Source organism: Mustelus asterias, chromosome 23, assembly GCF_964213995.1.
Source record: "Mustelus asterias chromosome 23, sMusAst1.hap1.1, whole genome shotgun sequence".
Taxonomy (NCBI): Eukaryota; Metazoa; Chordata; class Chondrichthyes; order Carcharhiniformes; family Triakidae; genus Mustelus; species Mustelus asterias.
In genome coordinates this window covers 32,252,341-32,265,766 of record NC_135823.1, presented here as the reverse complement: position 1 = coordinate 32,265,766, position 13,426 = coordinate 32,252,341, and the positions used below count along the sequence as shown (strand labels likewise).

The 13,426-nt window shown below is 47.1% G+C and overlaps 1 protein-coding gene across 2 annotated transcripts in view; it reads left to right on the top strand.

Moving 5' to 3' along the window:
- The window catches only part of micall2a (mical-like 2a), a 92,855-nt gene that overhangs the window by 42,802 nt on the left and 36,627 nt on the right, over nt 1-13,426 (top strand). For both annotated transcript variants that reach the window (XM_078240201.1, XM_078240200.1), the window contains exons 4-6: nt 1,555-1,700; nt 2,674-2,816; nt 10,559-11,478. In XM_078240201.1, coding sequence (XP_078096327.1) covers nt 1,555-1,700; nt 2,674-2,816; nt 10,559-11,478 — 1,209 coding nt within the window. The remainder of the gene's footprint in view (nt 1-1,554; nt 1,701-2,673; nt 2,817-10,558; nt 11,479-13,426) is intronic.

Sequence of the window (13,426 nt, the reverse complement as noted above, 5' to 3'; positions counted from 1 at the left end):
GGTCTATAACCGGCATCCTGTATTGTTACTGCAGCAGCCTAATTGTTCCCAAATGCTAGAATGTTTGTTGTAATCTGGACTAATGCTATTCTGCTGTTCTTAGTGTTCTCCTGGGAATTTACAGAAGGATTTGATTAGATTGATCGATAGGTAAGGTCATATGATTGGGTGGAGCTAGGCTTACATAGAGAATTCAAGATTAGTTGCTGTTTGGAAGCTGCAGAGAGAGGTATCCCTTTCCATCTCTGAAGCCTGGACTGAAGACTGGAAGCTGCCACAGACTAGGTTTACTTCCCTGAGGTTCTGCTGTTTGAGGATATATCCTTCTCTGGAAACTGCTGTCTGGATCTTTGTCCAGAGGTGTTAAAATACTGGAAAACCAGTACCCATGTAAGCATCAGTGCTTTCTGTGTTAACTGGTTCGAAAGAAGGGATTCATGCCTGTGGGGGATATTGCTAAATTGGAACAATAGAGATAGCTCGCAGTTAAGAATTATACTTTATTTATTTTATTTATTATTAGTGTCACAAGTAGACTTACATTAACACTGCAGTGAAGTTACAGTGCAAATCCCCTAACAGCCACACTCAGTGTCTGTCCAGATACACTAAGAGAGAATTCAGCTTGCCCATGCACCTAACCAGCACATCTTTACTGTGGGAGGAAACTGGAGCACACAGAGGAAACCCACGCAGACACGGGGAGAATGTGCACACTCCACATGGACAGTGACCCAAGTCGGAAATTGAACCTGGGTACTTGGTGCTGTGAGGTTGGAGTGCTAACCACTGTGCTACCATTTGTCATGTTTAAGTATTTTAATTGGTAAAAGGTTATGCTTATTCTTTTTGTTATATCCTAAAGGGGCGGCACGGTAGCACAATGGTTAACACTGTTGCTTCACAGAGCCAGGGATACGGGTTTGATTCCTGGCTTGGGTGACTGTCTGTGTGGAGTTTGCACATTTTCCCCGTGTCTGCGTGGGTTTCCTCCGGTTGCTCTGGTTTCCTCCCACATTCTGAAATATGTGCTGGTTAGGTGCACTGACCTGAACAGGCGCCGGACTGTGGCGACTAGGGGAATTTCACAGTGATTTCATTGCAGTGTTAATGTAAGCCTTACTTGTGACTAATAAATAAACTTATAAATAATAAATAAATAAGTTGTATTCTTAAATAAAGTTTGTTTTGATAAAAGCTTCCTAATGAGTCATTTGAATCATACCTGGAGTGAAACACCTCATGCTCACCATAATGTCAAAATCAAATGTAAAAGTTAGTGTCTCGGCTGACTTCACAAAGTACCTTGGAGTTTCTGATCTGGTCCCGAAAACAAGTATTAATGGAGTGAGATTTGTTGATGGGAGGGAGGGATTACCTGGTTGGGGCTTCGCTAATCGAGGGTTCCAATCCACACTGTATATTGTGGATCATGGAAAACATGTGAAGAGCTACCTGTAACTCACCTGGTATAAAGTCCCACCCTTCCTGTGAGGGAGACCATTAGTTTTGTATTTGAGATTGTGTTCTCAGAGGCAGCTTTCTGTTTTGCAGTTGGCGGTATGGCTCACATCAAGAGGCCGGCCCCTGATTCGAACGACCAGCCAGTGCAGAAGAAGTCCACTCCTGAGACCAAACCCAAAGTGCCCAAGGATACGCTGACCCCCAATGCTCCGCCGACCTCTAGGGTGGCACCAGCGGTGAGTTGTGGTTTCTGTCACATGATTAAACTTGTAGCTGGAAACATTTTTCACCCAGTAAAAACAGAAAATATTGGAAACGCTCGACAGATCTGATCGCGTCGGTAGAAACAGAAAGAGAGTAAACACTCCCAGCTTGATGATCTTTCGCCAGAATTGGGAAAGGTTCGCGGTGTGGTTTCCCGCGGAGGAGACAGCTCACCATTGGCAACTAGCGGGATCTTCCAGTCCCGCTCATGTCTTGCATTGTTCGCCTGTCCTGTGGCCGGAGAATCTGCTGCGGGAGGTCGCCCGAGGCGGGACCGGAAAATCTCGCTGGAGGGAAAAGCCGGAAAATCGCGCCCTAGACTGTGAAGCAAGTACAGAGACACAGAGAGGGGAAGGGGAGGAAAGATGGAAAGGGAAGGCCTATGTCTGCTCAGAGACTCTGCCATTCCCTTTTCTTCTTGTGTTCTCTGCCTGATGATGCTCCTCGATTATTTGCCAAGCAGCAGTGAAGTGCCCTGGTTTTGACCCTGGGGAAGGGTAAAGGGGCAGACAGGCCCTGAATCTGATCAGTCGCAATGAGGAAATTGAACCCCAAGCTGTTGGCATTAATGTGATCGCACGTCAGCTGTCTCTCCAACCGAGCTATTGAGCCCCCATCCTAATCCCCTTACACCTCCTCAAGAGCCATCTTCTGTTTTTGCACTTATCCCATGACCATCTCCTTTTGCTTTGCATCATTATTCCTCCTGCCACGCTCTCCTGCTTTCCACTCAATTACATTCCCTCAATCTTGTGGGAACGTTTAACTCACACTCTGACTTGCTACATTCCAGTTATGAGGTATGCCACCTGACAGATTCAGAGTGAACATTGCGTCTTGGCATTGCAGAAAGTTGGCACTTCAATCAGGGGAGACATCTTGTGACCCACTCTCGGTTAATGTAGGAATAAAAGCGAAATCATTGTCGTGTTCTTTTCTCTCTAGAACAAGGTTCCCCTTGCTGATGCTGCTAATCGGTCCAATAAGTCGGGGACTTTGTCCAGCTGCTGCACCATCTGTAAAAAGCCAGTTCTGTTGGTTCAGCGATACTTAGTAGACGGGAAACTTTATCACAGAAGCTGTTTCAGGTGAGATATGGGCCCAGATATCTTGCTTTTAGCTTCGGCATCAAGGCCGTATCTCTCTCTAAATTTCTACTTCTCTACCTCACCATCCTCCTTTGAGACACTCCTTAAAAGCGACCTCTTTGACCAAACGCATCAATATCACTTTATGCAGCTCAATGTCAGATTTTGCTTGATAATTTTGTGGACAGAGAGAGAGAGAGACAGCGAGACCCAGAGAGAGTTATAAAGGCACAGACTCGGGGAGAGATAGTGAGACTGGAGCGGACTCAGTGAGACAGACTTGGAGAGAGAGACAGACTGGGGGAAAGAGAGAGGCTGGGGATGGAGAGAGAAACTGGGGGAGAGAGAGAGACAGCGGGAGGGGGGTGGGCGCGGGGGAGAGTTGGGGGACGGGGTGGGCGCGGGGGAGAGTTGGGGGAGGGGGTGGGCGCGGGAGAGAGTTGGGGGAGGGGGTGGGCACAGGGGAGAGTTGGGGTGGGGGGGGGAGACGAGGAGAGAGAGAGAGAGAGACCGGAGTAGAGAGAAAGAGGGAGAGAGAAACTGGGGGTGTTGGGCGGGGGGGGGGGGGGGGGGGGGGGGGGGGGGGCGAAGAGAGAGGCCCGGGAGGGGGGGGTGGAAGAGAGAGAGAGAGAGAGATCCCAGGGGGAGGGAGAGCGACCTGTGGGAAGAGAGAGAGAGAGAGTGGGGTAGAGAGAGAGAGAGAGAGATCCGGGGATGGGATGGGGGAGAGAGAGAGACCGGGGAAGAAAGAGAGAGAGAGACCGAGTGAGAGAGACCCGAGGGGTATGGGGGAGAGATAGAGACCTGGGAGGGAGGGAGAGAGAGACAGAGAGAGCCCTGGGGGAGAGGTCTCCCATTGCTTCAGCTTGAGCTCAGGATTGCCAAGCTTGAGGTGCAGCCGGAGTCACTGCAGAGCATCAGGTAGAATGAGAGTTTTCTGGATCATACATTGCAGAAAGTGACAACCTTTCAGGCAGTGGCAATTAGGTACGGTAGGTGGGTGGCCATACGGAAGAGTAGGAAGAGGCAAGGAGTGTAGGAAGGAGTGTGTGCCACTCTCAAACAGGTACTCAGTATTGGAGACTGCTCGAAATGATGCTGGGCTGAAGGAGCATAGCCCATATCATGGCACCAATGGACATGGGAGTGCACAGGAGGGAACAGTAAAGTGTAGAAATGCAGTTATTATCAGAGATTCCATAGTCAGGAGGATAGTCAGAAGGACAGACAAGCATTTCTGTAACTGTTATCATGAGTGTGAGACCTGCATGGTGTAGTGCCTTGCTGGTGTCAGATAAATCACAAAGAGGCTGCGGAATATTGTACAAGGGAAGGCAGTGAGCCATAAGTTGTGGTTCTCATTATTACCAATGACAAAGAGGGCAAGGCATTGATGTCATAGAATCATAAAATCCCTACAGTGCAGAGGGTGGCCATTCGGCCCATCGAACCTGCACCTACAATAAACCCACCCCGGCCCTATCCCTGTAGCCCCAAGTATTTACCCCACTAGTCCCCTTGACACTAAGAGACAAGTTAGCATGGCCAATCAACCTAACCCGCACATGTTTGGTGCATGGGAGGAAACCGGAGCACCCGGAGGAAACCCACGCAGACACGGGGAGAATGTGCAAATTCCACACAGACAGTTACCCGGAATTGAACCTGGGTCCCTGGGGCAGCAGTGCTAACCACTGTGCCACTGTGCCACAGGAGTAAGGTAGAAAGTTATAAAGTAGAACCTATTCTGCCTTGCGCTGGCAGAATAGAAAGAGGAAGATGGTGAGAATCTTGTGGCTTGGTGTAAGAGGGAAGGCTTCATATTCTGACACTGGGGATAGGCCTGGGGCAGGAGGCACTTATTCAAATCGGACAGGTACAGCTCCCTCGGATCTGCATCAATTTCCTTGCAGAATGGTTCACTAGTGTGTTGGAGAGGATTTAAATTAAATTGACAAGGGAATGGGCACCAGCATATAGAAGTAGAAAAGAGAAATAAGATGCATTCAGTGAGAGTTTGGACAGTGTTAGAGGAGGAGGTGGTACCAGATTAGATAGTAGCAGACTAAGAAGGATGACAGGGAATGCAATGACAGGATCACAATGTGTGTATGTAAATATAGAAGGTGTGGAGAATAAGGTTAGTGAACCAAAAGCACCAAATGGGAATATGGAGATTATAGAAACATGCCTTGACAATGATGTGAACTGGGCACTGAATATACAAGGATATAAAGTATTCAGAAGAGATAGAGAAGGGAAAAAGGGAGTTAGGGTAGCAATAATGTTTCAACAAGACATTACAGTGTTAGAAAGAGAGGATACACCTGAGGGGGCAAATACAGTCCATTTGGTTAGAGTTCAGAAGCAAAAAAGGAAAAATCACTCTATTCGGGATATTCTACAGGCCTCCTGTTAGAATCCAGGTCGGAAACTCCAAGGTATTTTGTGAAGTCAGCCTAGACCATAAGTTTGCAATTTGAATTTGGCTAGGGTAAGCATAAGATATTTCACTCCAGATATGATTCAAATGACCCACTAGGGAGCTTTTATCAAACAAAGTTTATTTAAGAATACAGTTAACTCATAGAAAGAAAATTAGCAATCACTTTTACCAATTACAAACAAGGAAAAAAAAACACAACCAATGATATTGTATAAGCCTTAACAACTAAAGGCACTATTCCAACACAACAAACCGCCTTATAAACATACACCCGTCTCAGGTTTAGCACAGAAAATAAGAATGCTTACGTCATGCTGGAACTTGCAGCTCTGCAATACCTGCTGTGAATTAATCCTGTGGTTGGAGAATTGAAACTCTCGCTTCTCCATTCTGGAAATCCCAACACGTCGAGGTAGAGACAGAACTACTGCTGGCCCCTAGCTAGCAGACCACCAATAGCAAAGTTTTCACTCCAGCAAAGTAAAAAAGACTGATTCCAACTAGCCAGCCGAATTTCCAATACCAGGGAAAGGCACACAGGGTCACTGCTTTTCAGTCTGGAGTCCAGCACCTCCTAACTAGCCAGCAGCCAAAACTGAAAGTAAAAGAACTCTTGGGAGAGAAAAATACAGTCCCACCTGACCTGTCAATCATTCTCCCCACAACAATTCAAGTAGGGTCGTAAACTCCCAGAGAGTGCATTAGGCCCAGATTAAAAATAAACAAAAACCCATTTAAACGGTAATAAATTGACCTCAAATCAGGCAGCTCGGTGCCAATAGTAAAAACAAAAAAAAACAGGCTTGCTTACAAACTGCAGAGAACATGATTCAAATACATTCCTTAAAGGCACAGTAGTGTCACACTCCAAATAATGAGCTAGAGAGAAATAGAGATACAAATCATGTTGGGATATCACAGAGATATGCAAGAACTATAGAGTAGTGACATTGGGGGAATTTAATTACAATCCCAAGTATTGATTGGGATAATGTCAGAGCAAAGGTGAAGGAGGTGGTGTTCAGGGAACGTGTCCAGGAGAACCCCCCTTGATCAGTACGTTAATGTGCCATTGGAAAGTTGGCATTGCTGGATCTGGGACTGGGAAATGAGGTCGATCAAGTGTCTGTGGGGAATTTGGGTCAAAGTGGCCATCATTCCTTAGGGTTTCGATTCGTAATGGAGAAGAGGAAGGAACACTTATAAATTGGAAGGCAGCTAATTTCACTGTGTTGAGAAGAATAAAGTGGAATCACAGTCTGACAGGATAAAATGTAATTTATCAATGGGTGATCTTTAAGGAGGAGACACTTCAGGTACAGGCTAGCTCCTTTCCAACAAGGGTGAAAAGTAGGTGAGCCACAAACAGAGCTCCTTGATGACGGGGGAGTCGGGCAGTATGATGAAACAAAAGTGGAGGAAGTATGATGCATGTCAGGTGAATTCTTCACATGAAAGCCAAGTCAGATACAATAGGTTGAGAGGGAAGGTGAAGAGGATAATAAGACTGTCAAAGAGAGAATACGAGAATAGAATGCCAGTCAACATAAAAGGCAATCCAAACATTTTCTGTGAGCATGTAAATAGTAAGCATGTAGTGAGTCCTACTGGGAACAAACAGAGCAATAAATGCTAAGAGGGATTCTAAATATCATGGCTGATATTGGATCTACCTGTGTAATAGGTGAGCCTCCTCAATGGCTCGATCTGCTTAGACAATTGGAAATGTTCAATTACAGTGTGACATGTTTACCGAGACCCTTTGTGGTGATTGTCCCTTTAAGGGCAACATAGCAGTGGAGGGTCACCAGGCTAGAGGGACCAATTGGGACTGAGAGTGGGTAATCACTCCAGGGGGTGGAGTCCTCTCTTAGGCAGAAGACATCCAGCAGACATGTAGAAAACATGTAGGGACAACTGGTAGGCTGCCCCAAGGCAGCCGGGGGCTGCCGGCCTCTGTACAGTTTTCGTTGTTAATAAATAGCTTTTGTGTGCCTGACCAAGTCTGTGGGTGTTCATCATTACACCCTTTCAATTATTAATATGGGTTGACAGATTTACAGAGAACTTGACAGGAATTGCATTTGGATCTAAAAATTGAATGGTACTAATAGGAAGAAAAGGTTTGCATTTCTATAGCGCCCCTCACATCCTCCAGTTAGCCCAAGGCACTTTGCAGCAAATTAAGTGCTGTCACTGTTTCATAGGAAATGCAGCATATAAATTTGAACACAGCAAGATCCCACAAAATAACAATCCAATAATGTTCAGTTAGCCTGTTAATTTGTGCTGTTGCTTATGAGAGTGGGAGAACTTACCAACTCAACATTTATTGCCATGACTATATGAGGGGGAAGATGGAGCCACAGTTTAATGTCTCATCTGAATGTCTCCTCTCTGCCATGGAGCACTCCCTTTCTGATGTATTTGCCCCAAGTTTGTACGTAAGCTCCTGGGGTGGGGTTTGAAACATAACCTTCTGACCTTGAATGATGATGCTACCACTAAGCCAAAGCTTGTCATTTTTCCTAACGTCATTGAGTTAAACAATGTTCTTACATCTTTGGAAGATGAGCTCTGATCTGCCCAGTGTGAGGTAACTCAGTGCTAATGGGATGGTGGCTCTAATGAAATAATGCTACACTGATGTGGTGGGGTTCTTGTTGCTGAGACACATTGGGGTAGAGTCAATTGATTGTGCATCTCTTTAGGACCATGAGTAGACCATTCAGTTCTTTGAGCCCATTCTACTCTTCAGTTAATTTATTGCTATATTTTAACCTCATCTAATGGCCTTGGTTCCACATATTTTAATATTCTTAACAAAAATCTATCAACCTCAGTTTGGAAATTTTCAATTAACTCCTCAAATTCAACAGCGTTTTGAGGGAAATTTCCAGATTTGCATTGGAAGAAATCTATCCTGAAATCACCCCTAAATGGCCCAGATCTAATTTCCAGGTTATGCCCCTTTGTTCGGGACTCCCCCCATCCACCAGAGGAAATACTTTCTCTCGATCGACCTTATTGACTCCTTTAATTGAGATGAGGAGGAATTTCTTCAGCCAGAGGGTGGTAAATCTATGGAATTCATTGCCGCAGAAGGCTGTGGAGACCAGGTCATCGAGTGTATTTAAGACAGAGATAGATAGGTTCCTGATTGGTAAGGGGATCAAAGGTTACAGGGAAAAGGTGGAAGAATGGGGTTGAGAAACTTATCGGTCCTGATTGAATGGCGGAGCAGAAGCGTTGGGCTGAATGGCCTAATTCTACTCCTATATCTTATAGTCTTAATCGCCTTAATTAGGTTGCCCAAGGAAATACCAACCCAGTCTGTCCATCTAGAAATGTGATGGCTGGGATTACTTGATGTGTGTCCAAAAGTAGCAAATATTCCCTGCACAGAATGTGAACGGTCTGTTCGAGCTGGCTGTTAATTGTCAGCCTGTGATTTGAGTCAAAGACCGGGCCTGTCCTGCATTCGGCAGTCTGGGAATTTCCAAAAGGCTGGAGTGTGTGAAGTGTGGAAGAGTGAATCCAGTCAGTTTGGAGCAGATCCAGGTGAACTATCAGGCTAGTGGAGAACGGGTTCTAAGAAAGGGATGGTTTTGGAGAACGCAGTGATCAGCATTCTTTCTTCTGGCATCTCAGGGAGAAACTTCAAGATGGAGGAGAGTGTTGCCTTGACAACTGTTAGGTTACAGATGGGCAGGAAGGCCGAACTACTTGGAGAACAATATAATCCCAGCAGTTGGCATCTTCAACAGGGTTGCCAACTGTGATTAAATGTATCCCTGGAGGTTACATCAAATGACTTGCCCTCATGTTCCAGCTATTTATTGATCAACACATCTGTCCTCATGATGTACATCCTTCCAATAGGATGATGCTTGACTGAAAGTCAAACAGCCTTTACACCCCATTTTCAATATTTTTATATCTTGTAAATGGTCAAAGATCATTTTTTAAAAATTATCTTTCAATGTCCCTATGATTTTTCCCCAGGAATGCACATGGCAGTGTGTTGGAGAATGATCTCCCATTCCTGCACCCTCCGGGCCAATCCTGGAAGGTTGGTGACTCTAAACCTTCAGTAGTTTCAGCTGATTGAAGCAATGTGTTACTGAGTCACACAGTCTGGGGGGAAATGGGGGGGGAATTCTGATCCCTGAGGGAGGTCAGCATTGAGGGAGCGCTGCACTGTCAGAGAGTCTGTACTGAGGGAGTGCTGCACTGTCAGAGAGTCTGTACTGAGGGAGTGCTGCACTGTCAGAGAGTCTGTACTGAGGGAGTGCTGCACTGTCAGAGAGTCTGTACTGAGGGAGTGCTGCACTGTCAGAGAGTCTGTACTGAGGGAGTGCTGCACTGTCAGAGAGTCTGTACTGAGGGAGTGCTGCACTGTCAGAGAGTCTGTACTAAGAGAGTGCTGCATTGTCAGAGAATCAGTACTGAGGGAGTGCTGCACTGTCAGAGGGACCATACTGATGGAGTGCTGCCTTATCTGAGGATCAGTAATGAATGAGGCAGTATTGTCAGATGGGGTAGTACTGAATGAATGCTGTGTTGTCAATGGTCCCATAAGATGTTAAACCATCTATCATCTCAGGTGGACATTAAAGATCCAAAGTTTGATTTTGAACTGAGCACTGGATTTATCCCTCAGCGAACCTCACTGCTATGTGTAAATTGTTGCTGTGATCCCTACATTTCACCAGTCCTTTGTTAGCTCTGCTAAATCAGCTCAACTTTACCGAGGAAATGATGTTGGGGAATTTGATCAGGTTCCTTCCTCCTCGGGTGCAATCGTATCAGCCGTTCACGCCACTCTCCCCCTGCAGCGAGGTTGGAGAATTTGGCGCTCAGCCAAACCTCCGTTCACTGCAGCGGGCTGGGAAAATCCCGCCGGTGTGAACGGCCGTAACATTCTGGCCATAATCTTTATTCTTGTTTCCCTGAGAGTTGGTAAGTGTAGCAAATTTGGGATGAACAGGTTCCAGAACTATCCACCATTGGCTCTCATGTGTGGGTGTATTGTAGACTAATTGCTGGGGTTTGGTTGCTATTGCTTGCATCATGTGATTATTAGGATGTAGAAGGTGACCTTGCTCTCTTTGTGTCTCACCATTGGTTGGGAGGAGGGAAATTAGATAGAGTGCCTCCAATCAAACACTCCCTTTCATTGGTGACTATGTAGAGCTAATTAAATACTACCCTTATAGTGTAGGTCAAACTTTATAACTATGAATTCTACTCCTTTGTCACATTGTTTTCTGTATCTCACTTCATCCTTCCACAGGTGCAAGCAGTGCTCCAATACCCTCATGGCTGGTGCGTACAAGACCGGGCCTGTGTCTGGAACTTTCATCTGCATGAACCACCAACCCAAGGCTGGTGAGAATAACAGCAGCGACATCATCCCAAAGTCACATTGGCTCAGTGCCAAACCCAACGATCCAGCCCCAACCGTCCACAAGCCGGTGCTCAGCCATGTGACAGGCCCCGCTGCCGTGACGACCACCCCTAAACAGGCCAAGGCCGCTCCGACAGACATCAAACCTGAGAGCAGTCAGACAGAGAGAATGCAGACTGCAAAGCAACGGTTCATGAGCTCAGGGACCCCTAATGTAGGACTGCCAGTGAGCTCACCCCATTCTCAGGATCCTATGCAAAAGCAGCACAGTCCAATGGAGACAACAACACAGAGGCCTTGGACACCTGGAGGTCAAGAGCACACCAAGGTGTTGAAGAGTCCAACCTCTACCACCAGGCCCAGTTCTGACGCGGACAAAGATAAGGCACGCTCAGTCCTCCAGAAGAATTTGCCCTTAGACAACAATATCAACAAAGGTGGTACCTCAGGTTTCCAGTTTAATGCCAATAAGCCTTCAGGGTCACAGGCCACCAGCCACCAGACCACCAAGGCCATAACGCTGGACATTAGCAACCAGAAAAATGCTCAATCAGGAACTAAACAATCTGCAACCCCAGAGCAAAGGGCTGATCCCAGCCATACGCAGGCCCAAGTCTCCAAATGGAGGCCAGTATCTATGTGGGAGCAGTCATCCCGTCCTGTGGTCACAAAAGGGACTGCCAACTCTGAGGCAGTTTTAACGCCATTGACGGATAGAAGCCCTCGTTCTTCATTGACCCGGGCTTCCAGCATGAATGAAGCAACAGGGCGTGGATTGACTTTGACCCAGCAGACAAACAATAAAGGTTGGTCTACATCTGATTGCTTGAACTAGCGCACAAACTTACAGGCCTGAAATTTCCAGCCCCTCCCTGCTGCGGGTTTCCTCGGGGTGGGGCCGGTGAACCATTGAAATCTCTCTTCACATCGACAGGACTGGAAGATCCGCCAGTGTGAAGGGCTGGAAAATTCTGGTCTCAGTGTCTGCTCCTATTCCACATCTCACCATCTAGTGTCTGGCAATCAAACCCTTCAGAAATAGACTTTTGCTTGTTCTTAACTTGAGCCACATAAGCTAGGATGCAGTTGGACAGGGCACTGAGGGAGTGCTGCATAGTAAGAAGTTTAACAACACCAGGTTAAAGTCCAACAGGTTTATTTGGTAGCAAAAGCCACTAGCTTTCGGAACGGGCTGTCCCTTCGTCAGGGCATTTCTCCACTCCACCTGACGAAGGGACAGCCTGTTCCGAAAGCTAGTGGCATTTGCTACCAAATAAACCTGTTGGACTTTAACCTGGTGTTGTTAAACTTCTTACTGTGTTTACCCCAGTCCAACGCCGGCATCATGAGTGCTGCATTGTCAGAGCTGCCCTCTTTCACATGAAATATTGAACTGATATCCCAGTCTGAATCTGTGCTCTCACTGGTGGTGAGCTTGGAGGTGGGAATGATGGTGTGTGGGAACCCCACTGATTTCCTACCTCAGCCTGTATTATGTTCTGGGCGGGATGGCCCATAGCCAAGAAAGGTCCTTGAGTGGCTGATTAGTGACCACTTAAAGGCCTCATCCTGCTGTCACTGTATTAACCCAGGCGAGCCTGTCGCCATGCAGTGCGTACGGCAGATAAAAGTGTGCGGCCAGCTTGTTATCTCCTGGGGGGAGGGGTAGGGGTGTCCCTCCATCAAAGGCACTCAGTGCCTGATTGGGGAACTAGACATTGGCGAGGATTGGCCTTACTGAGAGCCACCTGCCATCCTTCACTGCCGAACCCCCGCCCTGCACCCCTCCCCCTGCCACCTCCAATCTGCAAAAACTCCCCCCCACCTCCACATTATTTACCCCTGGCCTGGGTCTCTCTGTGATCCTAGGACTCCAATGCCTGTCCTTCCATCAGCCGCCACGGCCGCTCCAGTGGCGCTGCTGGGCACAAGAGATGCCAACCTCTGATTGGGTGGCAGCTCTCGGTTGACAAGACCACAGCTCTGGGGCCTCAATTCCAGGACAAGGCCTGCCGCTGGCCTCGCCACTGCCTGATTGGCTTGTGGCTTGGCGGGCCTTCCTGGAAAGAGGCAGGGTGGACCTCTCGCTGGCTCTCCAGCCTGCAGGCGAGACCCTTAATGCCTTAAATAGATTCCACCCTCATCTGCCTATTCAGGTTGATGAATAATAACTTCTATGTATACAGTGCCTTTACCATAATGAAACATCCTCAAAGAAGAGCAGTGGCAGGCGGGATGGGGCAGGGGGTGGGTGGAGGTGTGGGGGGTGGAGGTGGGGGGGGGGGGGGGGGTTGGTGGCTACTCCCATGTCTCCTGGACACCAGCCACCCCTCAACTCATACCCCGGTAAACAGATGATTCTGTGATTACTCTCAGTGTGTCTGTGGCACTTTGCTGTGAGGTGCCAGTTGCCAGATTATTCCACATCACAGTGATTACATTGGGAAGTATTTAATTGGATGTCCTGGGGACGTAAAGACACATTCTTCAGTTATATGGGGTGATTAGAGAAAGCTGGGATTATTCTCCTAAAAGCAGGGAAGGTTAATGGGGGATTGAATGAAGTTGTTTAAAGTGATGACGGGTTTTGATAGAGTTAATAAGGTGAAGTTGCTTCTACTGGCAGGTGGGTCGGTAACAAGAGGACACGGTTTTGAGATAAACGGCAAATGAACCAAAGGGAGGATGCGGATAATTTAATTTCACAATGTGAATTATTGTGATGTAGAGTGCGCTGCCTGAAAGGGCGGTGGA